Raw genomic sequence first — 23,480 nt, forward strand, 5'->3', positions numbered from 1 at the left:
AACAAGTGTAGGTTTTACAACAAATTTATAATTTGGGTGCTGATCACAAACACTTTCTTCCCCCCTCCCCAAACAGAGAGAAACCTTTGAACAGTTTTTGTAGGTCGCATGCACTGAAAATATAGCCTAGTTTAAGAACATTATTTGAACATCACAACATTTTAAACGAGTCAACCAAGTCTTGAAATCACAAAAATAGTTTGCAAGCAGGCAGTCTTGTCAGGTAAAACAGCAGAAAATACACATGCAAGTTCAACACGTTTCACAAAGACGCAAACGTATTGGACCAGTTCGTAGTCAGCCGAACTTCAGCGCCGCCTGGACTTGTAAAGGGATCTGGAGAAGCCGTCAATCTTCGGACAGAACTCTTGGTGTGGGCTTGGGTGCCGGTGGCGCCGCAAAGTGGGCACAGATGCCGGCGCATGGTACGGGCACAGTACCTGGCCAGCTCCATTCCACAGCCAATGAGAACGGTACACCACTTCACTTTCCCTATTGCGCTGACAAAAAAAACGCACTTCATCCCATCGTGAGATGGCGGGTCAGGTCTCTGCTGACGTGCAGTCTCCCAGTGATGTTTTGTGCCTCTATCCAACCTGGCCTGGACTAGCAGATGAGGACAAACAGCCAGTCCCCAGTTGTAGTCACCAAATGGCTGTCGCTTGGGCAATTCTGCATTTGGAACTTGACTCTGAAAAACATTGGCCTCAGGCTCGCTTTCACTTCTTTTTGCAAATGGTGGGCCTTTGTTGTGTTCCAAGCGTGGGATTTTCGAGGCCGCTCTACAGGGGAGGTAAGATCTAAACAGTTGGATGTTTCCGGTTTGGCAGACCTTCCCATCATGTTGTTCAGGCCCTGCCATGCCTCCCTTGCCCTCCCCGAAGTCAGTTTCCTCTCCACTAGATCTTTGCATTTTGTTCTGCCTTTTTTACTACTAAATGACCATACCAGTTAACAGCTTTAAAAAAAAAAAAAAGTTTGACTAATAAGGTTTTGACACATTTTAAGTGTTTCTGTAGGGCCTATATCTACCCGAATTGAGGCTTTGTGGGTGTAGTGAATGATGTCTTAGTTACCAGCTACTACATATAGCTCTCTCGTAATGGATGCACTTAAAGTAAAAAATTAACTTTGATACTAAATATTGTTTGCTTTTAGGACCACTCAAACAGTTAATCATTGTATCTAACCATTTTTAATTTTAACATTTGACAAAAATGTATAAACATTGTTATGCATGCACATGCTCTGAGACTACATATTACAATAGCCACAAAAGCTTATTGCTCATGATTTATTTTATTTTTTCCCCAGTAATCATTTTGAAATCATTCCAAATTAAGATTTCAAACCAATCATTTTACATGTGATATTACTAATTGGTTACGGGTTTTGTTTTTTTCCTCCTGTGTATGGAGGATGCAAGAAGTATCCATTTCTTTTGGTGCTGTTGGTACGTGCCAGTTGATGTTTTTGACACTTCTGTTGGTATCACTAACTGCAAGCACGTAGAAAACAGGAAGGTGAATGAGGTGGACAAAATCATGTCAATGATTTGATGTATGTTTCTTAAACCATCTTTTTCTACAGTGCTGAAATACCATGTGTTCTATAAATCAATTTGTCTATCACTAGAACTTTTAGTGCCCATATACTTAATGTGTCTATTTTGATGTATGATAAATAGCATTTAACCAGTTTTTTTCCCCCCAAATAAAGAGTTTAAAAAAAATAAAAAAATACTTTTATTTTCTAAGGAACATACATGTTTTAAAATAGCCTTGGAATTCAATTGCCTCAAAATGAGTAATCCAAAGTTGCAGCTGGGTTTGCGTACATTCCGTGTGTCCCAGCATCCCAGCTCTCGGAGAAATGTTCTCCATCTTTGGCTCTGGAAACAGCAAGCGGATCAAGTACATTGTACAGACAAGCAACTTCATAATTACACAATTTGTTTTCTAAGTGTACAGATGAACGCTTTTTTAATTATTTCTTGTAAGGGTGTGTGTGTGTATAGCATATTCTGATCTACCCAACTTCATATATTATTTTTATGTAATTTCAAAATAATGATCAGAGCATTTTCTGTGACTCAGAAAATTTAATTCAATAATGTATTTTCCTTGATCATCTTTAATCTGTATACCTCAAATTGGATCCAAATGTTTGAACTTGAGTTGGAGAAAGGTAGAAAGTCTATGTAAGGCCTAATTGTTGACAAAGCAGAAAGAAAGAAAAAAATATCCCACAAAAGGCCTGATTGGGGAAGGGCTTCCACAAGGAAAGTCGCACAGAATTGTATGATGGCCTCACACGATTATGCATGTATCCATTTTATTCTGCACTATTATTCTCCAAACTTTTATCCTGCTACCACTACCTCAATTCTTGACCGATTCTCACCATTTCAACATCATATCCCAAAAAGTCACGCCTTCCACTGTATTACTCGTTCCAAAAATTCAGCTTTGCCAAAATTCTACATCTTTAAAAAAAAACAAAACAAATCCCTATTCATTCACCGACGCATTCAACATCACAGATTCATGTCATTCTTATTCAAAATTCTTCATATTCAGCTCATTCGAGTCACCATAGGCATAGGAACAGTTTTCAACATTAAAAAAAAAAAAATGTGCCAAAAATGTTTTCATTTTTCATCCATTCAACCTCCGCAAAAATTCAGCAATCCCATTTGTATATCTTCAGCTCATTCAATTCACCTTGGAGACCTTGTTCAAACATTCCAAAAATTCCCATATGCGCCCACCCCCCCCCCAAAAAAAATAGATAAAATATTCTACTCTATCCACTAATTCAAATATACCCACAAACAAACAAAATCCATTAATTTCCAATGGCATATTCAACAAAACCATGTCTTTCCCATTCCTGCATGTGTTCATTTCAGGTAACATTAGTTTAAAATTTCAGCTAACTTCAAAAGAGATGCTTCTGACCCTGGGTGGGAAATCTCTGCAGCTTTTGAATTAAATCAAAGATAAGTGCAAGTTTAACATTTCACTTAGACTAGAACTCTGTGGGACTCCACATACTCTGAGGACCGTCCATTCGCGCTAACAAACTGTTTCCTATTACAGTATGTATATCATTTGAGAACCCAATTTCTTCAGCTCTTCAGGCAGGATCCTTTTATCTCATTGCTTGGTTTTATGAAATAAAGAGGAACACAAACAGCTCAAAGTTGATCAAGGGAATCGTAAGGACTTGAGATAAAGTTCAAGATAGTTTGTGATATACAGTATGCATTTAAAAATGAGTACACGGATCATCCAGTCAAAAGTGTAATAACATGACTTACAGGAAATTAGTGGTTATTCATACACAGCACCATACATGCCAGTGTCCTCTCACATCTGGTTGAAAGGTTGTAAACCGTGGACCCCCTGTAATCTTTTCCTACCTGTCCACGACCCACTTTAAGCATTAGCCATGACAGATGTACCTGACTGACCTGTGGTTGGACAAACTCAGGGCAGCATAGAGCTCGGGAGTACTGGGTGTCACAACTCTGTCTCTTCCCTCATGGCACCCTGAAACAGTCAAGGGGCTGGATTCAGTGGAAAATGGAGAAATGGGAACAGAGCCAGGTATGTTAACAGGCCCCAAACCTGAGAAAGCCAGAGTCAGAAACAGCATATTTGAAATTTTACCCACACTTTGTTACCACAAGCCTCAAATAAGAATAGGGTGCATAGTTTATAGTCAAGACATGTTGTTAATATCACATTTCGAATAATGGGCAGCTTTAAAATACTGTAGCACTTTAGAAGAAGACTTGTGACAAATGGGGCCTCAGGTTTGAAACGCTACTGTCATGACTGTTTTGTCTGTGGCAAATGTCTGTTTGGTTTTATTTGACTTTATTTGAACTGATGCAATCGGCATGTAACAATGTGATGTCAAGAATCTTTAATCTCTTTATATGGTCTGTAGCCAATCAGTTTTATCCGCATTTTAGCAGCGAATCAGATAAATCCATGTCAGTCCTGTTTCAGCGGCCTATCAGGGTTACCCACATTTTCGGCCACAGCCAATCAGATCCATTCACTGTCTAGATAAGCCTGTTCTGAGAAGGGTGTGTGTTGTCGGATTATTACCACTGTTCCTCTGTGCAACTCTCGTTTCTCGTCTAGTCATGTGAATAAATAGTTAAAATCTTATTTGTGTCTGCGCTATGGGATCCACCCTCAGCACATAACAGCCACAGACTGCATCAAAACACATACATTAATTCCACCATTCGATGGCAGGTAATGGAAAAACGGCAACTACTCCACTGTGTTACTTATAGAGTAGACTGTGTACACATGCAACATTTACCGTTACGACACATGATCTTAACTCATTCCCTGCCAACCCAGTAAAAATGAATCTTTTGACGTCTATAGCCATCAATGGCAGTGATTGAGTCAAAAAGCAAAAATATATCACACAGATTTATACTTACTAGAGTGGATGCAATCCCTTTTGTTGTTTGCTGCTCTGTTACTACACAAAGGAGAATCCTGTAAATACTGCTGCTTCAATAGAGAGCCCTTCAGATTCTCAAAGTCACGACGCTGCTGACACAAAAATGGTCATTTCCAGACAAACACACAACCTTTTATATAGAATTTGAATGTTCTCACATCGTGACTTAAACGTATGGCGGCCTCAGTGAAGGATTGTCTCTCCTTCTCAAAAGTCCGTCTCTGATGTTTGAAGTCAGCCCAGTGGACTTGGAGACGCTCCCACTCTTCCAAAAAGTAAGAATCAGTCAGTTCAGATGGGATTGGTGATAGAAGACTGTCCTGAAAAAAAGAATACCATTTAAGTCAAAACCGTTTGGATGTGTGTCAGAGTCAACGTCATTGAGAAGAACACCTGCAACATTTGTTGTTGTAATTTGACAATTTGTTGACTCTCTTTCAGTTCCATTTCAAGCTGAGCCAAGAGTTTGTCATGGTCTGTGCCATCGCCTGTGTGGTCTACACACAAACGGGAAGATGGCAATAAGAAGAGGTTTAGTTTAGTCGATTTTTGATCTTATCAAGTTGTCCAAATGCACAGCAACACAAATGGGTCACATTCAATGTTTTTACCCTGATGTCCAAGGTCAATCAGCCTTCGCTGCACAAGTTTCCAACTCTGAACCACACCTCCTGTCACATGGTCACCAAGCGCTGCCTCAGTTTGACTCAACCTTTTGTCTCCATTTGGGGATCCGCCCTCAACATCCTCCGGGTTTGACAACGTCTTAAAAGAAAATGGACAGAATTACAATAGCAGGTAATCATTTTAAGTCCCTAAAAACAGACCAAAATATAAATAAATAAATCTTTCCATTTTCAGTGTTTTGGGAGAGGCATACAAACTAAATATTTGTGATATTAATAACAGTATTAACTGGTCCTTTCAAATTATTGCTTTGTGCAGTACTCCCCGATTAATCACAGAGCTCGCGCCAGCCATAATCTGTGATTGTAAAAATGGAACAACGACCAGTTTGGAAGGGAACTGGAACTTGTACTGTTGAGAGACAAATGGAGTCTGTCGAGTTTTTGTGCTTCACAAGAAACTCACCACAGTAAAATTAAAGGGATACTTAACTCATTTATCCATTCAGTAAAAGATAATTTTGTCTATAATTAATGTGATAACTTCACTATTTTTCATCAACAATGAATACCTTGGGGAAAAAAAAACAAAAAAAAACACTGTCAACTGATGACATCACCTGTGCGTAGGAAACGGGTAATGACCAATCATGGCTCAGTTTGCTGACAAACCACAGAAAATAGTTGAGCAGTGACTGGTCGTTACCTATTTCCACAGCACAGGTGATATCGTCAGGCGACAGCAAGTGGGAAAATGAGTTATTAAATGTATTAATTGTACATGTAGAAAAATTAAGTTACCCAATTAATTATGGACAAAATATGAACTTTTTACTGTGGAAAAAGGATAAATGAGTCAAGTGTCCCTTTAAAAGTAAAAGGTTTGTAAACACAATCTAATAATCGGATAGGCTAACAGTGGTTCTCAACCTTTTTTTTTTTTTTCAGTGATGTACCCACTGGGATTTCCCCCCCAGCTGAGTACCCCTAAACCAGCGCAAAGCAATTCTGATTGAAGAAAAACCGAAAAACCGAGGGCTGTGCCATTATTGTTTGATTTATTCATAAACTTTCGAACTTTGTATTTATGTGGTCTCTTGAAATACTTGGAAATAAAAAGATACGAAAATTAATTAAAAAATAAATAAATAAAGATCTGTACGCATACAGATTATTATCAACATAAAGTGTCATCTTTTGGGATCATCGTAAAGCTCCGTTCTAAAAAATAATAAGCAACATTATAAATAATGTTTTCAAGTGATTAACAGGCGATTCTAGGTGGCATATGACGTTGTTGAGTTCGGTCAAACCATTCTAGTATGGGGAAATGCTGGGTTTTTAGGACACTAATATTCAATAGTCTACTGCATTTAAAATTCATCTTATGAACATATTTTTTAGAAATATTTCCATATACTTTTTAAATATATTTTAAAACCTAATGTACGCCCGTGAGTGCCTTCACGTACCCCTTTTTCTAGAAGTCTGGGTGCTCCCGAGGCACAATGCTACCTCTCACAGGTCAGTATTGGTACTACACCAGATTACTGGTTTGGAGACTCAGCGTCTGAAAATTCTTCTTGTGTACTGTATGTTGGTGTGCTGCGTTGCTGGTAAAGTACAGCAGACTGTAAGAGCAGAGGTAATGCATGCTCCTCCTCACAAGTTGCCATCCGAGTGTACACAAAAGGTCGTTTTGGCATTGCTCTGAGCCTTGTCATCTATAGTCAGCGACTCAGTAACTGAGTCATTTGATTAATTTAACCTGAGTCAGTTTAAATTAATTTGATCACAAGCCATGTTTTAACTTGCATTTAAAAAAAAAAAAATCAAGGTACTACTACTACTACAACTAATAATAATAATAATAATAATAATTCACATTGTCTTCCCCCACCTGCTCCATGTCAACCCTGACAGCATGTAGTAAGGTGGTGAGGCTGTGTCGCAGCTTCATTGCTTCCCGCAGCTCTGCTTCTCTGCGCTCCAGCATCAGGTGCAGCATTGCCTCCTCTTGCCTTGCCAAAGGAACAAATAAACACCACATTTTACAGCAATTTCTTAGCAAACACTGCAAGCTAACAGAGTCCAGTTTACTTTGCAGTGGACTGGGATGACTTGATTGACTTCCCACTTTTGCCTCGACCGCCTGGTAGAAGGTTCAGCAACTCGATGGCTTCAGAGAAAATGAGAAAAGAAAATTTGACATACAGTCCTCAAAGCAAATTGGAATCTTTCTGATCATCTCACAGGGTCCTTTCTCCTTTCTGTCAGACATCTGACCAAGTCGCTCTTTCATTCTGTTACTTTGGACCTCCCTGCGTCTCAGCTCTGTTTCATGCTGGTTGACCTTTAGCTGCAAACGGGCGCTCTTGCAAAAGAGGAAATAAGACATTGGTCATCACTCATCTGCAATTCACTAGGTCAAAATAGAATGTTGTCCAATGGCTCCCAAACATGCAGCTTACTTTGGCCCGTTCACACTTCAGCATGTCCTGCAGTCTGGCCACATGCTCATCCATCTCTTTCAGTTGCTCCTAAATGGAGATGATTTTACTGAGTGAGTTGGAAAACCTTCACCATACCCAGAAGTTACGTTTCCCTCACCCTGAGGGATTCTGCTTGATCATGGTATTCCCGTGAGGGGATGCCTTGCCTGATTTTACTGAGAGTGCTGAGGTCCCTCAATGAAGAGTCTGAAGAAAAACAAAGGTAACTTTCCATTACATTAATCAACCAAACTATTTCACTGCTGGTCCTGCATGAAAAAATGGCCACCTTTACCTGGAAACTCCTGCTTCTTTCCAACTCTTGTCTGAGCATACCTTGAAGCCATATGGGAGCCAAGCTGTACGTTAAATTCCATGCACTCACGTTTAGGACTCCTCTAGAAAACTGTTAATATTAGTAAAAATCAAAATAGCAGACATAACTAATATAAAATTGGATCCCATGAGACGCGTTGTCTTACGTTGAGGAGTGCAACTTCCTCTTGTAGGTGAAGCCACTCAGATGTTATCACTTGTACTAATTAGTAGGCGATGACAAATAACGTGAGAGGGGAGGACTGCGTAGTTGGGATTAACATAAAGCACTAATTATCCCGAGAAGGGAGCAGATGGGATTTTGGGACTGGGGGAACCGTCACTAGTGATGGGCAGATGAAGCATTTAGATCACTCGAAGCTTTCCACAAAAGGTTCTTCTTATGAGGCTTCATGTGCACACAACCCCCCCTGGTGGCTGAAACAAATCTGTAATTTTAGCTACTTCGCCAAGCTTAGTTGCCAATTTGTATTTTTTTTTTTATATTTTTTTATTTATTTACTTGTAATTGAGTAATATTTGTTTTGTATATTATTATTTGGGGGTATTCATCATTGTGTATAAATTAAGTACCATTTACCAAATGGAAGGTTATTTAACTTTAAAAAATAAAGAAAAAGAAAAAAAGAAAAAGGCAGTGTTGTTTACAATCTGAGCGTCAGAGCGTCCCTGCTTTTAGCGAGGAATGAGAGGCCAAAGAAATGAGTCTTCAGCCATTTTTGTACCTCCATGTGCATCAGGATAGTTTTGAAAAACATTTTCCCACCTTTGTTTTTGTTTTAAATAGTTTACTCAGGATAAGTGAATGGTAAAAATAATAATAAATCAACTATGCAATTCAATTACAATTTCAATGATTACACTCCCCAATTACAAAAATCTGGATAATCGTAAAAAATATATATATATATATATATACATACATATATATATACATACATACATATATATATATACATACATATATATATATATATATATACAAATTTTGAGTTTAAGTTTATACATTTGCAACCTTTTTATTTTAACATTAATTTAATACATTTTGTTTCATCCCAAAGAAACTTGCATAATTAGTGTTTCAATTTTTTTTTTGTCTTAATTTTTATTTTATTTTTACATAGACATTTTCTTGTTTTGTAACAAAAAAATAAATGATCGTCCAATCGTGATTTCAATTATTACCAACATAATCGGGATTAATATTTTCTTCATAATCGAGCAAGTCAACACGACACCATTTTGATCTTAGTGGAATTTAATTTCTAATCTCAATTTTAACATAAAGGTTTGAGATGTCAAACCCAAAGAAAGCATCTTCTTCCACCACCTTCATACTTTAAGTGGATTAAGTGGATTTTTGTAGCAGCAACAATCACAACAATGTTTCCAAATGATGTTCACATACCAAACAAAAACAACTTGTCAGTGTTTGAAAAATAAATTTAATTTCTAAAAATGTTGCTCACAGTAGCAAAGACAAGGAAGATAGAGGGTAACAGTAGTAAAAGATTTGGTTGCCTGGCATGTAATTCCATTATGGTGGAAAACAGCTCATGCAACAGGTCACTTCAGTAAGATTTATCAACAGGAACATTTGGATGTTTTCAAAATAGCTGTTGTTTGGCTATTTGCATATATAAAGGGATGTACTGTAAGTCACTATTCAAATAGTGTAAGGCATGTGTTTTAAAGAGTAACAGGGTGCAAGCTAATAAAAGTAACACCAACAAGCTATTTAAAATATACATTTAGGTCCGTAGTCCGTACCATGTCATAGTGTCTCAATAGTGAGAACATAACCATAGCACACCATAATATCTGAAAATTGGATCACATCTCATAAATACTCTGATGTCCACATGTTCAATTCTATGCATGTCTGTAGTGTTTGAGTAAGACAATCTTGTATGACACAACAGCACTGGCTTTTAAATTAATAGCAGTCTTTATCTACGGCACTGGATATAAAATAATAATATAAATTTGGACAACAAATATCTAGCAAAACAAAGAAATACTTCAAACATTTGTAATGTTGGTGTGATTTCTTGACCATTTTTGGACTCCACAAGTTTGGTGCTGCATGAATGTGACAGATAAATTGTTTTGGCAAACAAATGGACCCACCCCCCCTCCGGAAAACAACCATCCTGCGGTCCAAAGAGGGAGCTGCTGGCAGATCTACAGCAACATTAAGTAAAATTGAAAACAGCCTTAGTTGTATAGATTCAGAAATTCTTCGGCGCTTTGTCAAGCTAAAGGGGAGAGGAAAAAAGTAGAAAACATTAAAAACACAGTTTCCAAAACGTTTTTCTAAAGTGTTCTGTATTGCCTCATTGATTTTCTATAATAATCGACAGAGGTCATTTTGGAAATGGGACGTCAAAGACAACAGTAATAGTTGCAACGCCATTTATGTGGAATGTTCTTTATAATAATAATAATAAATGGAATGACCACTTCAAATGTCTCTAAAATCCCCCATAACAAATTCACACAAAAAAAAAAACAACAACAACAACATTTGACTGCTTGCGTACATGATCTATTCTATTTCCCAGATTGCTTTTCTCACTTATAATCATCCATCTGCGCTAGTTTTTAGGCAAGCGTTTGAAAAATGATGCCGATTTTGACCCATTGACATTTTGGAATTCTGGCCTACCCGACATTTGTCAGCCAATCAGAGAAGGAGGTTCGTTCCTTGAGTTTAAGATGGAAGAAAAGAATTGAGGATAACGTGAAATAATGAAATTATGCTGTTTTACTGTAATCTGAAGATGTTTTTTGGACCACAAAACATTCCTCAAAAAGGACATTTTTCCCACCAAAAAAAAAGAAAAAAAAAAAGATACATTTCTCAGGAATGCGTTATTCAATTTCTAAATTCTTGTTGCGTTATTTTCAGCTTGAAATGCCCCTTCCAACCAGACTTTGCATTTTGACAGATTTTCCAGGGTTTTTTGGAAGTCATGTCACATTGCTACTAATAACATTTCAAATGAGCAGACTGTATAAGGCAAATTGTTCAAGAAAAACTAACAACTACAAATTGGTTAACTTAAGACTATTGAAACTTATCTGTTTCTCAAGCAGGAGACAAAAGCTATTGAAATCAGATAAACATACTATATCAAAAAGTCGCATGTATTAACCTAAAGCTTGGTTTTGATTGACAGGTATGCCATTGACAATATAAATATTTACATGTAGCCTATATTAAAGTCGGAAGTCAACCCCAAATTTTCTTTACAGTATGCAGCCCCACTAGTCTAAATATGGTATTCTAATTAATATTGCATTAGTCTCGATCAAGTTTTTATCCATCTCAGGGGGCGGCCATGTTGCCATTTGTTGTTGACTGAAAATGACATCACAAATGCTCAGCTAATGACCAATCACAACTCAGCTTGTAAACATCACATGACCAAACCCAGAAACAGGTTTGCTGCAGCACACGGTCATTGAGCAACTGTGATGTCATTTTCTGTCGACAGCAAGTGGTAAAATGGCCGCCCCCTGAGTAAAAACTGGTGAATTTTGCTGCATAATTTATATTCCACAAACACAATTATTAATCAGAATGCCATGCCGAGTGGGGCTCGTCATGTAACATATTACTGAAAAAGAAAAGCTTGAGGGTTGACTTCCTTTAATAAGCTATGATACAAAATGCAATTAATTTAAGTTAATACCTCCCTGGCAACGTCAACTTAAAAGTAAGCATTATTGTGTTTATTTTTGACTGCTCTTATTTGCATCTCGTGACTCTCAAATTATGCAGACATATCGAAAATTGTTGGCAATTCGTGCATGACATGCTACGTTTTGTTATGTGCGGCGCCATTGCGAGTTTCCCACTTCGCTTACCTCAGAACAGGGAGCAGGACTTTGGTGGTCTAAAGGGATTATCACTGGAGGGGACACCGACCAGGAGGGGGTCCTTGGAAGCGTTTTGCAGACAGAAGTTCCTCAACTCGGCAGCAGCCTGGGACACCTGCGAGCCACACACGACGTTAGCTTGTGGAAAACGAAAACCGCAAAACCTCCACACGACAGGCCTGACAGTTATTTGCGCACGATTTGCAAGCAGCGGTGCAACAATACGTGTACTGTTGCATGTCGGCTATACTTTGTGTTTACACATATCGATTTTCACGTGATTAGGGAGTTTTTTGTTGTACGTTAAGTAACTTTGCCACACACAGTTGTAAAACTTGTGTCAACGCGGAACTTGACAGTTCAAAGTTTTAACGCAGTGGGAAAAGTAGAAAAGCGAGACAGTGTGTAAATTTGCCTTAGTCCAGAAATTTGCACTCCAAAGACTAACTGTAATTAGAAAGCCTGTTTACTCCCTCGATTATCAGTTTGTCTCCGCCATTCAGCAGCAGTCGCTTAGCTTGTTGCTCTCTCGGTGTTATGTGTGTCCGTATCGGCCGATGGTACCTTGATCCTTCGGATGCTGGCCTCCAGCCGGAGCTGCTTCACGGCCCTCTGGGCGATGATTAAGTTGTTGCTGGCGTTGTTATTGGACATGACGACGGCTGTCGGTGAGAAAAGTCAAGATCTCGTTCTGAGTAGTACACGTCTACCAGCGAGAGGAAATTGGTCCCAAACACTTGAAAGCCCTTCCCCGAATGGGATCCTGCGGTTGCTGAACTGTCCCTCCCAGCAGGCCATTCTAATTGGTTTCTTGCATGTCAATCAAACGCCCCCTGTGGCCATCATGGTGAGTAGTCCTCAATGGCAGCTGAAAACTGACTTGAAAGTAATTCAGTGCTTCTACAATTATTTTGTGGACTTGTGGTACGCCCCCGCCCCAGGAAGAAGAAATGATCCCACAAAAAAATAAAATAAAAAAATAAAAAAATATATATATATATATATATATATATACCTCCACCAAATAGTTGAAATTTCATATAAGGTTAACATGAAATTTGTTGAAAGTCATGTGAAATGTTAATTTGGAGAGAAATGAATACTATCCAGGGCATTGGACAACCTTTATTTCAGTAAACATGCCACAAAATATTGAACACGTTCGTTTCAACATGGGAAAATATTGCACCAAACACAGAACAAAATCTGTATTTAAAGGCAACTGCATCAAATTTACACATTCATTACCCTTGTAATTGAATGCTGACGTGCAAAACTTTCATTGTTTAATTCATAAACTAGAAGAAATGATGCAAAACAAAGCGAACATTCAAATGTCTCCCATCGCTCATCTCGACTCAAGTTAACTGTAGTGGTGCAAGATCCATTTTTCAGATGGACTGACTCAACAAGTCTTGCCAGTTTGAAAAAGAGATCAGAGGATGATAAAACAGGGCCAAATAGATCAAAACATACATATATATATATATATATATATATATATATATATATATATATATATATATATATATATATATATATATATATATATATATATTTGATGTTCAATTACAATTTACAGAATTCTAGAATGGAGAAAAAAAAATGTTCCCTGGGGTCACACAGCTTCTCTGCACCTCCCCAGGGGGACCCACCCCACTATTTGAGAAAGACTGCAGCAATAATTGGATGTGTTGGTTCATTGCCAGCTACTGTATGAGACACCTAAGTTGCAAACCTCTGTAGGTGCATTTCCGCTTGCGTGTGTGAAAGGAACGTGCCATTAATTTATTTATGTGATTACAGGCCTGTGGCATTTTTGACCATGTAGCAAGGACCCTCAGAAAACTGACTCTGAGGTAAAGTGAGGTCCCAAATGCGCTTTACAATTTGCACTCGCATGTTAAGTCTTGTAGCTACCCCTTAGTTTTGCCCCTAGTTTTCTTAGTTATATAAAAAATAAAAAATAAAAAAATAAAAAAGCCATACTCGGTCCTGCAGTTCAGTGGGCAAGGTGATCAGTGGCTCAACTCCATAAGACTGGACATCCCTCAGACTCAGCCAGAAGTCCTTCCTGTATTGTTATTACTGTAATTATCATTGACATATCATTCAGGATCCTGGGATGTGTTTGGTTTATGGGAGATTAACTGTTATTAGCTATTACCCATGATGAGGTAGTACAGACTTTGACTGGCTGCTATCCCATATTTTGTTTTCTCCCCCTTGCAATGTCTGTGCATATATCTGTCAAGCAGACAATAAACAAGAGTATGTATGTAGCCTGGGTGTTGGTTTCTAACACTTGAACATAAAACTCTAATATACGTCTGACTAAATACTAATGTGATGCCAATACTATCAGATCATGAAAAGATGCCAAAGTAGTTCCTGAGTTGGATATCCAATACAGTATATTGTATCCATTTATTAATGAAACACATGCAAACAGGCAGGTTTATGTAACATTTGCATTTTACTATGAATGTGCAGGGTTTTAATTATTCATCCATTTTGTGCCCATATTTATAATTGACAATATAATACAATTTATTGTAATTTCTATGTCATTATATTTACTTGATCTCACCATTTTTTTTTATTTTTTTTTATTTTAATTTTTTATTGAGGTTGCTGAATAATAAAATTCGAACAGTTATATTCTTTGACTGGATGTCACACAGATGGTTTCTCCCCTGAAGAAAAATAGGAAAGAGGAACAATAAAAAATCTTGTTAGTTATCCCATTTTGTCAACATATAGCCTGATACCCAAGTGAAAAAATATGCATTTGCTTACAAGTGATTGGGCCAATGGTGAGTGGCTTTAGTGGAGTCGAGTTTGAGGCAGAGCGTTGTCCTCTCCTTGTGCAAGGCTACACCATGGAAACATGTGTAAAGCAACAAGATAGCAAAGAAATAGGTGGTTAATGGACATGGATTTGCAGTGCTGTGAGTCAAATATGGCATCATACTCACCGGAATGCAAGAGAACCTCCTGCGGTCACACAGGCTGAGGCTACAGTGGAGGTAAACATTTAGGTATTCCCCCTGAATGAGGAAGTACAGAGCAGCGAAACGAGCCCGCAGGGATGAGCCGCTCTCAGCTATGGACACCAGTTGGCGGTCAGCCGGACATCTAATACAGCCAAGGGAAGATCATTGGTTATCATCATCTTTCAGTCTACAGTCATCCCAACTGAGCAGACGCATACTTATTCTCGATGAGAGTGTGTCGGTCATTGCTCCCGGGGTATCGGGAGTGAGAGGTGTAGCAATCCTCCAAAACAACTGCCAAGCTGGGATCTGTCTTGTCCACCGAGACCCCAACATACAATGGTGAGCCCACTGGAAGGACCACTGCACCGGGTGAATAAGGTCCTGTATAATTGGAGTTGCGGAACAGGACCATGGAGGCTCTGGGTTTATCACCGGAGCCAACAATTGCGCCTTCCAGACTGTCACGAAAGAGCACATAATGACCATCAATCAAGGTGTCTTTCTCTTAGCATAGATTATGAGACTGATACAAATCCTTATAACACAGATAAACACAAAGTTATGCTGTAACTACTCACTCCAGGAACGGTCTGATGGCTACATTAAGACTGCTGTCTGCGTCCAGGGGATAGGCGCATGAGAACGGAAGTTTCACGGCGGGAGAGAAGGACGTGTTGCCCAGTGGGTAGATAAATAAACTATTGGAGTAGATTGCATGCGTGCTGTTGGTCTGTAAGAGAGATGGTCATGAGATCGAACATTAACATTTCATTTAAGTGTGGTATAGGCTACAGCTATATTCAAAATTATTATGTTTAGAATTCTATTGTTCCCACAGGTATTTGATGTTAATTTACAGTGCAGCCCATGTTCAGAGCGTGTTCATTGTGTTTTATTGCTTAAACGTTGTGGAACATTAAAAAAAATAAAAAAATAAAAAGCTGTAATTACTAACACCGACACAGGGCAGCATTTGCTACTTAATGTGAATGGCCGAAGGGGCGCTTCGCATTCTAAAGCAAAGAAGAGCGACAGCCGTGTATGCGAACTTCATGAATTAAAGCATATCTTATTTTGTGTTTTCCAGAAACTCCAAATAAAAGTCTTTGAACATTTAATGTGGAGCGACAGACTGCATTCTGCAGCACGCTACACAAGCACAGCCTTTTATTAGAGATAGAAGATGAACAATTTGGTCTGGATAAGTTCTTGCTAGGTGTATTGGTACATCTTGAAAAATGGCAATAACAAGAGATGGCTGCCATCAGTGCATTTTATTTTAAGTTTGCATTGGACAATGAATCAGAGCCGTATCGCCATGCACAAAACAAGCTAATTTAATAAGGCATATTTGTGAATTTGCAGTCAAGGCGTAGTGTTTTATTCTTACCTTCAGCGTGTTTCCGCAGGCATCTGCCTTTGTGTCAACCTCGTACCACACGACATCACCTTGCACCCGGGCCCAGGAACAATTATGGACTGCCAGGTTGCCAGAGAATGCGTTGTAACCAGCACTTGTTATGCTAACTGAATCCAGGCCCACTTGGATTTTGTTGGGGCCACAAATAAGGTGAGAAGGTCTGAGTGAAGCTTCTCCGGCTAAACCAAAAATATATGGGTTATTTATGTTCATTGTTTAAGTGTAATTCTGGCCAAACTTTATAGAACCATATGAAAGCTACCTTCACAAATAACACTGGCATCCTCCCTGTGAACACAGTTGTGTCTCCCAAATCCAAGATGTCTGCAGCTTGTTATCGAAGTTTCGTTGCCGTTACAACGGACATCATCCAACCAGATGGGTCCAGTGCCCGGTCCAAAAGCTGCACTCTGCAGTGCCGAACGAGCCCTGCCGCAGTCCAACTGTCTACACACCACGTTGGCATTGGTGAGGTCCCATATGTCGTCACACACGGTACCCCATTGGCCATTGTGGTAGACCTCAACTCTTCCAGCGCAGCGGTTGTCAGAGTTGACCAACCTCACGGGTGAAGCAGCTAACACAACAACATACACATTTATTGTATAATTCATCAAAATTCATCAAACTGAAAAACTATGTTTCGTAATTGCTCACTTTAGTTCTTACCTTCACAAACCACTCCAGCATCCTCATGGTGACCACAGTTGTGCGATCCGATCCCTTGGTGGCTGCACTCACCCAGCTTTGATTCACTTCCGGTGCATCTGACGTTGTCCAACCAAATGGGCCCTTTGCCCTGGCCAAAGCGAGCATTGCCGAGCGCCGCCAGGGCTTTACCACAGCCTAACTGCCTGCACACCACTTGTGCGTGCTTCAGGTCCCAGATGTCATCGCACACTGTCCCCCACTGTCCACGTTGGAAGATTTCCACTCGTCCAGAGCAGGAAGTGTTTCCACCATTAGCCAGACGGACCTCCCCCTCAGCTACTGGGGACGCCGTTGTTGTTGGGGGAGGATATGGGGTGCCGGTGGTGGTTGTTCTGGCTGTTGTTGTCGTTAGTGTTATTGTTGTTGTTGGTCTGTGAGCATCTGTCGTATTACTGCTGACACGTGTTGTTGTTTTACTGGCGCGAGTTGTTGACTCCGTTCCAGAACCTTCAGGCTCAGGTGTTGTTAAATGGCTTGCTTCATCAACCGCTGAGAACAAAAGAGTTCTGTTAGATTGAATGATTCCACAAAACCTTTACAGCAACACGCCATTAAAGGGAGACATTTTTCGTACCTGCACAGTATGCCCAGGAACACGCGTTTGGCTTCACAAGTTTGTAGACGTAGTAGCTGGAAGCTGCTGTAGAGCAGAGCTTCACATGGATGCGTTCGGAGCTAAAACGGCAGCAGTCAGTATTACTCCATGTATTACACATAGCGCGGCTTACAATTACATCAGACTGTGTGGGATGAGGTTCTTTTAGTGACATGGTGATATGGGTTCCACACTTGAATCCAGGGACACATCCCTCAGGAATATGTGCGCTGTTTTGTCCGAGAAAGAAGCGATACCAGCCATGCCACTCAGTATCTCTGTCACACTTGGCAGGTTCGGTCGTTCCACGTTCTGTCGAACGCCAGTCGTCATTCAGGACAGTGTAGTGCTCACAAGGGTCAGCGCAACTTGTTCCGTTGTTTGCCACGCAGTCCATGCCTGATGGACAAACTGTGTTTCCACAACCGAACTGGACTGACTGTGAAGAAATGGCGGATCTGGAGAGTGAGGCAGGCATTCGGCATTCGTAAGAGCCTTGCGTGTTTTGGCAATTCAGAGGTGCCGCGCACGGTGAGTTAGGGCGCGAACACTCGTCAGTGTCCACGCAGCCTCTGCCAGGTGCCCACTCATAACCATGGATGCAACAAGAGCCATCGCTGCAGGCTATGGTATCGTAACACGTGAGACCGTCGCCTACAAAGCCATCTTTGCAGACGCATGAGAAGCCAGTGAAGGAGTCGCCTCTGTCGTGTGACGCTTGGCACGTTGCTTTTTCATGGCACGCATCACAGCTGGAAACACTTGTACCTACGAAAAGTAATTCGTATTTAATTGCATTTTCCACAAGAGTGTAAAAACTACAATGTGTGTGAACTAAAATTTGAGGTTATGATGAATGTGTAAACTGTAACTTGCTGGTCGTGAGTTTGGGGCAAAAATATGTAACAAGGGCAGAATTCAAAGCTTCAATTTTGAATTGTTCAACTTTTACTACTGTTATTTATTTATTTGCACATACAGTACGTAACATAACCAAACCATGGTCACTTTCAATTTTACCTTTGCACTATTGAAAGATAATTCCCAAGATTTGTAGATTTTTTTTCTACTTATTTCAGTGCTGTCAAAGTTAAAGCGTTAATCATAAAAAAAAATCTCATTAATCATGTATTAACACAGATTAATCACACTATAAATTTTGATGATCCTTCAGCTTGACAGCGGATGTTTAGACAAGAAACATAACTACATGCATTAAAGTTAAAGCATTTAATAAATGTTTGCGTATGACATTCAGAATATTTTTTTATGTCAAAGTATTATAATTTGCCAACATTTTAAATTATGCAAGTAATTAACTGATTAGAAAAAGAGGAGGACGAGAGTGTGAAGTGGATCAAAACATGTTGAAGACGTCATAACATTAAATGTACAAAAATTAACACATAACTGGTGCTCTTGAAATTTTAGTGGGCAAAAAAATGTTGATAAAAATCATTTTTATGAAAGCCATTGATCATGATTAATCAAAATTCTAAGATGTGATGAATATGATTTAAAAAAAATCATTTCGCAGCTCTAATATATTTGTATATTTTGCATTTTGTTAATTTACTTGAATGCCCTCAATTCTTATGTACAATGACTATGCATGAGAGGATATCAAACCAAAGCGAAAATAATATGAAAACTATACCTGATCCTCTTGTAATGAGCTGCAAAATCAGGAATAATATTATGCTTGTAGGCATCCCCATATTGGCCTTGTGTCGACCTCTAAGAGAAAGAAAAGCAATGACGTTCATACACTATATTATTTTTTCAAATTGTGCTGTTATGCATAAAAATAATTTCTTTGCCTACCTTCTTATCTTGACAAGGAGTGTGTCCAGGGTCTGGTGGTGATGCTGAACTGAGGAACGAGTGAGGGAATTTATAGGCCAGTTTTGCTCTTCAAGAGATCAAACAAAACAATCATTGATCAAACAAAAATGGTCCATTGACAGCTGATACTGATGGGGAATTCAATGGAAATGTTACATATTAATCAAAACTATTTCCACAAAATAGCCCTCAAACAGAACAAACCCAGAGTCCACAAAGTTATTGGTCATTAGTCAATATCGGGCAGAGTTGCATAGACAACAGAAAGTGATAAATGTAGTTTGTACATTCCCTGTTAATGTTAAGCATATTATGCAATATGTACACAAAGGTGGCAGTATTTTTTTTTATATTTCTTGCCAAGCAAATAGTCTATCAGTTTTTATATATTTTAATTCATTTTGAGATTTAATCAAACCTTTTGATTTTAACAAATAAACATGTGAAATAACTACATTTCTATAGACAATCCAATATTATCGGCGAAGTATAAAGTTCCAATTTAGAACAGAATTGGATTCAAATGGTTGTGACATAACTACCAAATACCAATTCAACCCAACCCAAAACATCCTGCCATTTCTAGAAATGAAAATATCTATAATAACATTTTCTATGATAAGTCCAGGTTGAGATTTAAAATACATAATGTATTATCATATTAGATATAGCCTACCCTGTATTATTTTATTTTAAAGTTGCCATACCTGACAAAATCCATCCATCCATTTTCTTGACCGCTTATTCCTCACAAGGGTCACAGGGGGTGCTGGAGCCTATCTCAGCTGGCTTTGGGCAGTAGGCGGGGGACACCCTGGACCGGTTGCCAACCAATCGCAGGGCACACAGAGACGAACAACCATCTGAAGACAAAAAAAAAAAAGATCTGTGGCGACCCCCGCCAGAGTTTTAATGAAGCCGTATCCTGCTACATTTGACATATTAGGACTATGAAAATTGGGAGGTGTGTGTAGCACCCCGATACCTACAAAAAAAAACAAAAAAAATGCTGGTAGCCATACCCTAAAATGTACAGGAAGTGAACTCAGATTATTTGAATGTATAATTCTGGCCCATTTTAGCACATTTACAGGGGTTATACTATTGAAACACTTTTGTGTCATATACGCTAAATCTAACAGGAAGTCTGCCATTTTGATTTTACGCTGGAATTTGGTGCTGTTTTGGCCTTTTCCAGATGTCGTATCTTGAGAGACTCCTTGAAAATGAATCCAATTGTCTTCAAACTTGGGGTATTTCATCAAAAGATGTTTAAGATGAAATGTTATCAAAAGCCTTTTTTTTATTTGCTGTTGCCGTGGCAATGTGCTATTTGCTAAGAAAAATGATGCTGTTTTGAGGGTCTAAACCTGGGTAAAAATTGATGATACTTTGTACACACATCAAGCCTGGAAAAAACATGTCCCGTATATTTTAGAAGGTTTTGTCCTATGTGCCAGTACCCCAATATGGTTGTAAGGGCCCTTTATAGTCGCTTGCAGCTCTAGTATTAAATATAAACGGTTAAGAAAATGGATGGATATTTATAAATTATACTTTTCAATAAAAACATGGTATTTTGCAACTTCACTGTCTATTTAAATATTGCCAAAAATGCAATTGTGCAGATATCTTTTTAAAAGTACAACCTTTCCAAAAGTATACAAACCTGGCATTTTAATCTCAGTGTTGCTGTTGTGTTTTTATCAACTAAACTGTACATATGTACATAATAACAACTAATATAGATTCCATTTACGTCACTAAAATATTTCTCACCAATACATGACAAATAAATGCTTTTACTGTACACTTCGAATTTTGTACTGTGGCACGGGTTATGCAATAGTTTTAATGATTTATTTAATAACAACATGTACTCCCTCTGAAAACAAATTATGCAGTGGCTAAAGTAAATGATTGACTTGATGCTTTTGTTCTACATAGGGCGAGTCCCCAATATGAGCAATTATTTATTTATTTTTTTAATACCAATAAACTCACTTAATATATTCCTGAAAGTATGTTATAAAATAAGCACTTACGGTAATTTGGGTACACTTATGCAACACATTATCAGCTTAGATTGAGCTGACAAAAGACGTGACTGCATGTGATGATAAATCACTGCACTCATGGGTCGCAAATATTATAGGTTCAATTTCTCTCAGTAATCTGACCACCTTTTTGTTACAGTATGAAAGACCCTGTCAAGATAATTCAAAGATTTCTTTCGAAATACATTACACATATTTGTACTTTGTAGATAATTGCTGAGAGCATATGCAAATAATGTTACGTAGACACACATACACAGAGACAAAGCATCAAGCGAGGAGTCCTGTAGTGGCGCATGGTTTTCGCTTGAGCTCATTTTTACACTTTCTTAATTTTAGTATTTAGATTTTTCCTGACCCTTAATTTTTCAAGTAATTCTTTTTCAGTTAGAGAATGTCTTGCACTCCCATCTTACTTCTCCTGTTTCCCCACACTTGGAGACTCCTCAGCCATGCAAAAACACTAACATTTCCCAACTAAATTCTTGCAAAAGAGTCAAACACTTGTACTGTAGCCTATGTATTTAGAAATTACTATTTGAAGAAGAGCCATCTTAGTTTTGTTTTAGCATATCACTAACGTCGAGCGGGATCCTCATACCTTAAACCATCACTACTCAGGAGACCCAAAAACAGCAACCATTACAGTTTTTTACCAATTGCTAAAACACAAAAATGACTTTCATAGCACAATTATTTAAACTGGCACACAGAGAGCAAGACCTCTTCTCAAGTCTCCAAATCTCTAAAAACATTTTCTGCTTTACACATATTTTCCAATTCAAAATGGCACTTTTTAAATGCACTGAACACTATTGACCTGCATAAGACACAACAATCTGGCATAAGGTCACATGTTTGCCATTGCAACACACTGCAATTCAAAATCACAATACATGAGCTAATTGGCTAATATATGTGCCTCCTGGCCAAACACGTCAATGCACCTCAATGGTTAATTGTTAGCACCTGAATCAAGAAGTATAAGCACTGCACTATAAAAAGGCCAAAGATGAACAATTTATTTCTTTTCTTTTTCTTTTTACAACAACAATGGAAGACATGGCAGAGAGAGAGAGAGCAGAAGAGAGGCTGAGAATGAGGGAGTGGGGGGGGGGTATGGGTAGAGCTGGAATAGAGCTGGTAGAGGATTTCATGGCCAAGACAACAACTTTCAAACGAAACCTTAGTTGATCATGTCATCAACCATGGGCTGACAATGCGATGCGAGAGGTTGCCTAATTTTTGGTTTTGGATGGATGGATGGATGGATGGATGGATGGATGGATGGATGGATGGATGGATGGATGGACGGACGGACGGACGGACGGATGGACGGATGGACGGCAAAATACCAAAAGAAGAAGAAAGAGGAAGCTAATGGGTCATTATCCCAGGCAAGGAAAAACTCCCAATTTTGTTGAAAATATGTCCTGTTCTGATAAAACTGTTCCTCTGACAACTTCCAACTCTTAACATGAAAGATGTTCATGATTGGTGCGTTCAAGAGCTATAGATATATATTTTCCTGCAATTTTCTTTCTGTTTACTGTTTTGTGAACATATATTTGTTCACTTCAATGTAAACATATCTGCTGTGCAAATGTAGTACTGACTTGTGAAAAATAGAACAAGTTTTAAGTTTTAAATTGTTAAAAAGTTTGAACAACATGCGTGTATTTTCAAATATGTCTGTGGTTGTGAACAATCAGAAGAATGTTCTTCAGTTTGAACTATTTTAGCATTATGGCAAAGCATACTAAAGATGACAGTGCTGTGCATTATGCCCATCAGTGTGTAGTTGATGATACATCAATCTGGTGACATGAATGACGTGTGTGCCACTTGGTACAAAAGTTTGATTTTGGCAAAGCTATATGAAGTTTTGGTTGCAGTGCTTCATTTTGGAGGATATGAGAGGGGTTTTGCAATTTGGGTGTGTGGTTTTGTGAATTGTGTTATCGTTTTGATAAAACGAGCCTAGTTTGCAAAATTGTGTTTTAGCAAATGGAAAAAAAAA

At 38.7% G+C, this 23,480-nt stretch overlaps 2 protein-coding genes and 1 pseudogene across 7 annotated transcripts; all 3 read right to left on the reverse strand.

Annotated features, from left to right (window-relative positions):
- Positions 1-8: 8 nt before the first annotated feature.
- Positions 9-8,295, reverse strand: LOC144020183 (afadin- and alpha-actinin-binding protein). Of its 6 annotated transcripts, none has more exons than XM_077523376.1 (13): positions 7,908-8,292; positions 7,731-7,819; positions 7,592-7,660; positions 7,374-7,494; positions 7,221-7,299; positions 7,021-7,141; positions 5,106-5,259; positions 4,888-4,991; positions 4,653-4,814; positions 4,472-4,586; positions 3,476-3,632; positions 1,766-1,891; positions 9-1,498 (listed from the first exon to the last, which is right to left on the reverse strand). In XM_077523376.1, exons 1-12 carry the CDS (start codon positions 7,987-7,989, stop codon positions 1,798-1,800), a joined length of 1,347 nt encoding a protein of 448 aa, XP_077379502.1. In that variant the 5' UTR covers positions 7,990-8,292; the 3' UTR covers positions 9-1,498; positions 1,766-1,797. The 6 variants fall into 6 exon arrangements, with proteins under 6 accessions (XP_077379502.1, XP_077379504.1, XP_077379501.1 ...); XM_077523378.1 differs by lacking the exon at positions 9-1,498 and having other exon boundaries at positions 1,729-1,891; positions 7,908-7,971; positions 8,095-8,295; XM_077523375.1 differs by lacking the exon at positions 9-1,498 and having other exon boundaries at positions 1,729-1,891.
- A 1,075-nt stretch (positions 8,296-9,370) lies between these two features.
- Positions 9,371-12,612, reverse strand: LOC144021101 (guanine nucleotide-binding protein G(I)/G(S)/G(O) subunit gamma-10). The gene is made up of 3 exons (XM_077525127.1): positions 12,398-12,612; positions 11,822-11,948; positions 9,371-10,206 (listed from the first exon to the last, which is right to left on the reverse strand). Exons 1-2 carry the CDS (start codon positions 12,485-12,487, stop codon positions 11,823-11,825), a joined length of 216 nt encoding a protein of 71 aa, XP_077381253.1. The 5' UTR covers positions 12,488-12,612; the 3' UTR covers positions 9,371-10,206; position 11,822.
- A 1,800-nt stretch (positions 12,613-14,412) lies between these two features.
- Positions 14,413-23,480, reverse strand: part of LOC144020343 (scavenger receptor cysteine-rich domain-containing protein DMBT1-like) — a 31,951-nt pseudogene continuing 22,883 nt past the window's right edge.

This window comes from Festucalex cinctus, chromosome 6 (assembly GCF_051991245.1).
Source record: "Festucalex cinctus isolate MCC-2025b chromosome 6, RoL_Fcin_1.0, whole genome shotgun sequence".
NCBI classification, from domain to species: Eukaryota; Metazoa; Chordata; class Actinopteri; order Syngnathiformes; family Syngnathidae; genus Festucalex; species Festucalex cinctus.

What these genes read in the sequence shown, in the direction of transcription:
- LOC144020183 (XM_077523376.1), bottom strand. Translation starts at nt 7,989, where the DNA reads ATGGAATTTAACGTACAGCTTGGCTCCCATATGGCTTCAAGGTATGCT. An exon ending in AAAGAAGCAGGAGTTTCCAG is followed by an intron (nt 7,820 to 7,907) that starts GTAAAGGTGGCC and finishes GTTTTTCTTCAG; the next exon opens with ACTCTTCATTGAGGGACCTC. An exon ending in TGAAGTGTGAACGGGCCAAA is followed by an intron (nt 7,495 to 7,591) that starts GTAAGCTGCATG and finishes CTCTTTTGCAAG; the next exon opens with AGCGCCCGTTTGCAGCTAAA.
- LOC144021101 (XM_077525127.1), bottom strand. Translation starts at nt 12,487, where the DNA reads ATGTCCAATAACAACGCCAGCAACAACTTAATCATCGCCCAGAGGGCC. An exon ending in CCAGCATCCGAAGGATCAAG is followed by an intron (nt 11,949 to 12,397) that starts GTACCATCGGCC and finishes TGTGGCTCGCAG; the next exon opens with GTGTCCCAGGCTGCTGCCGA.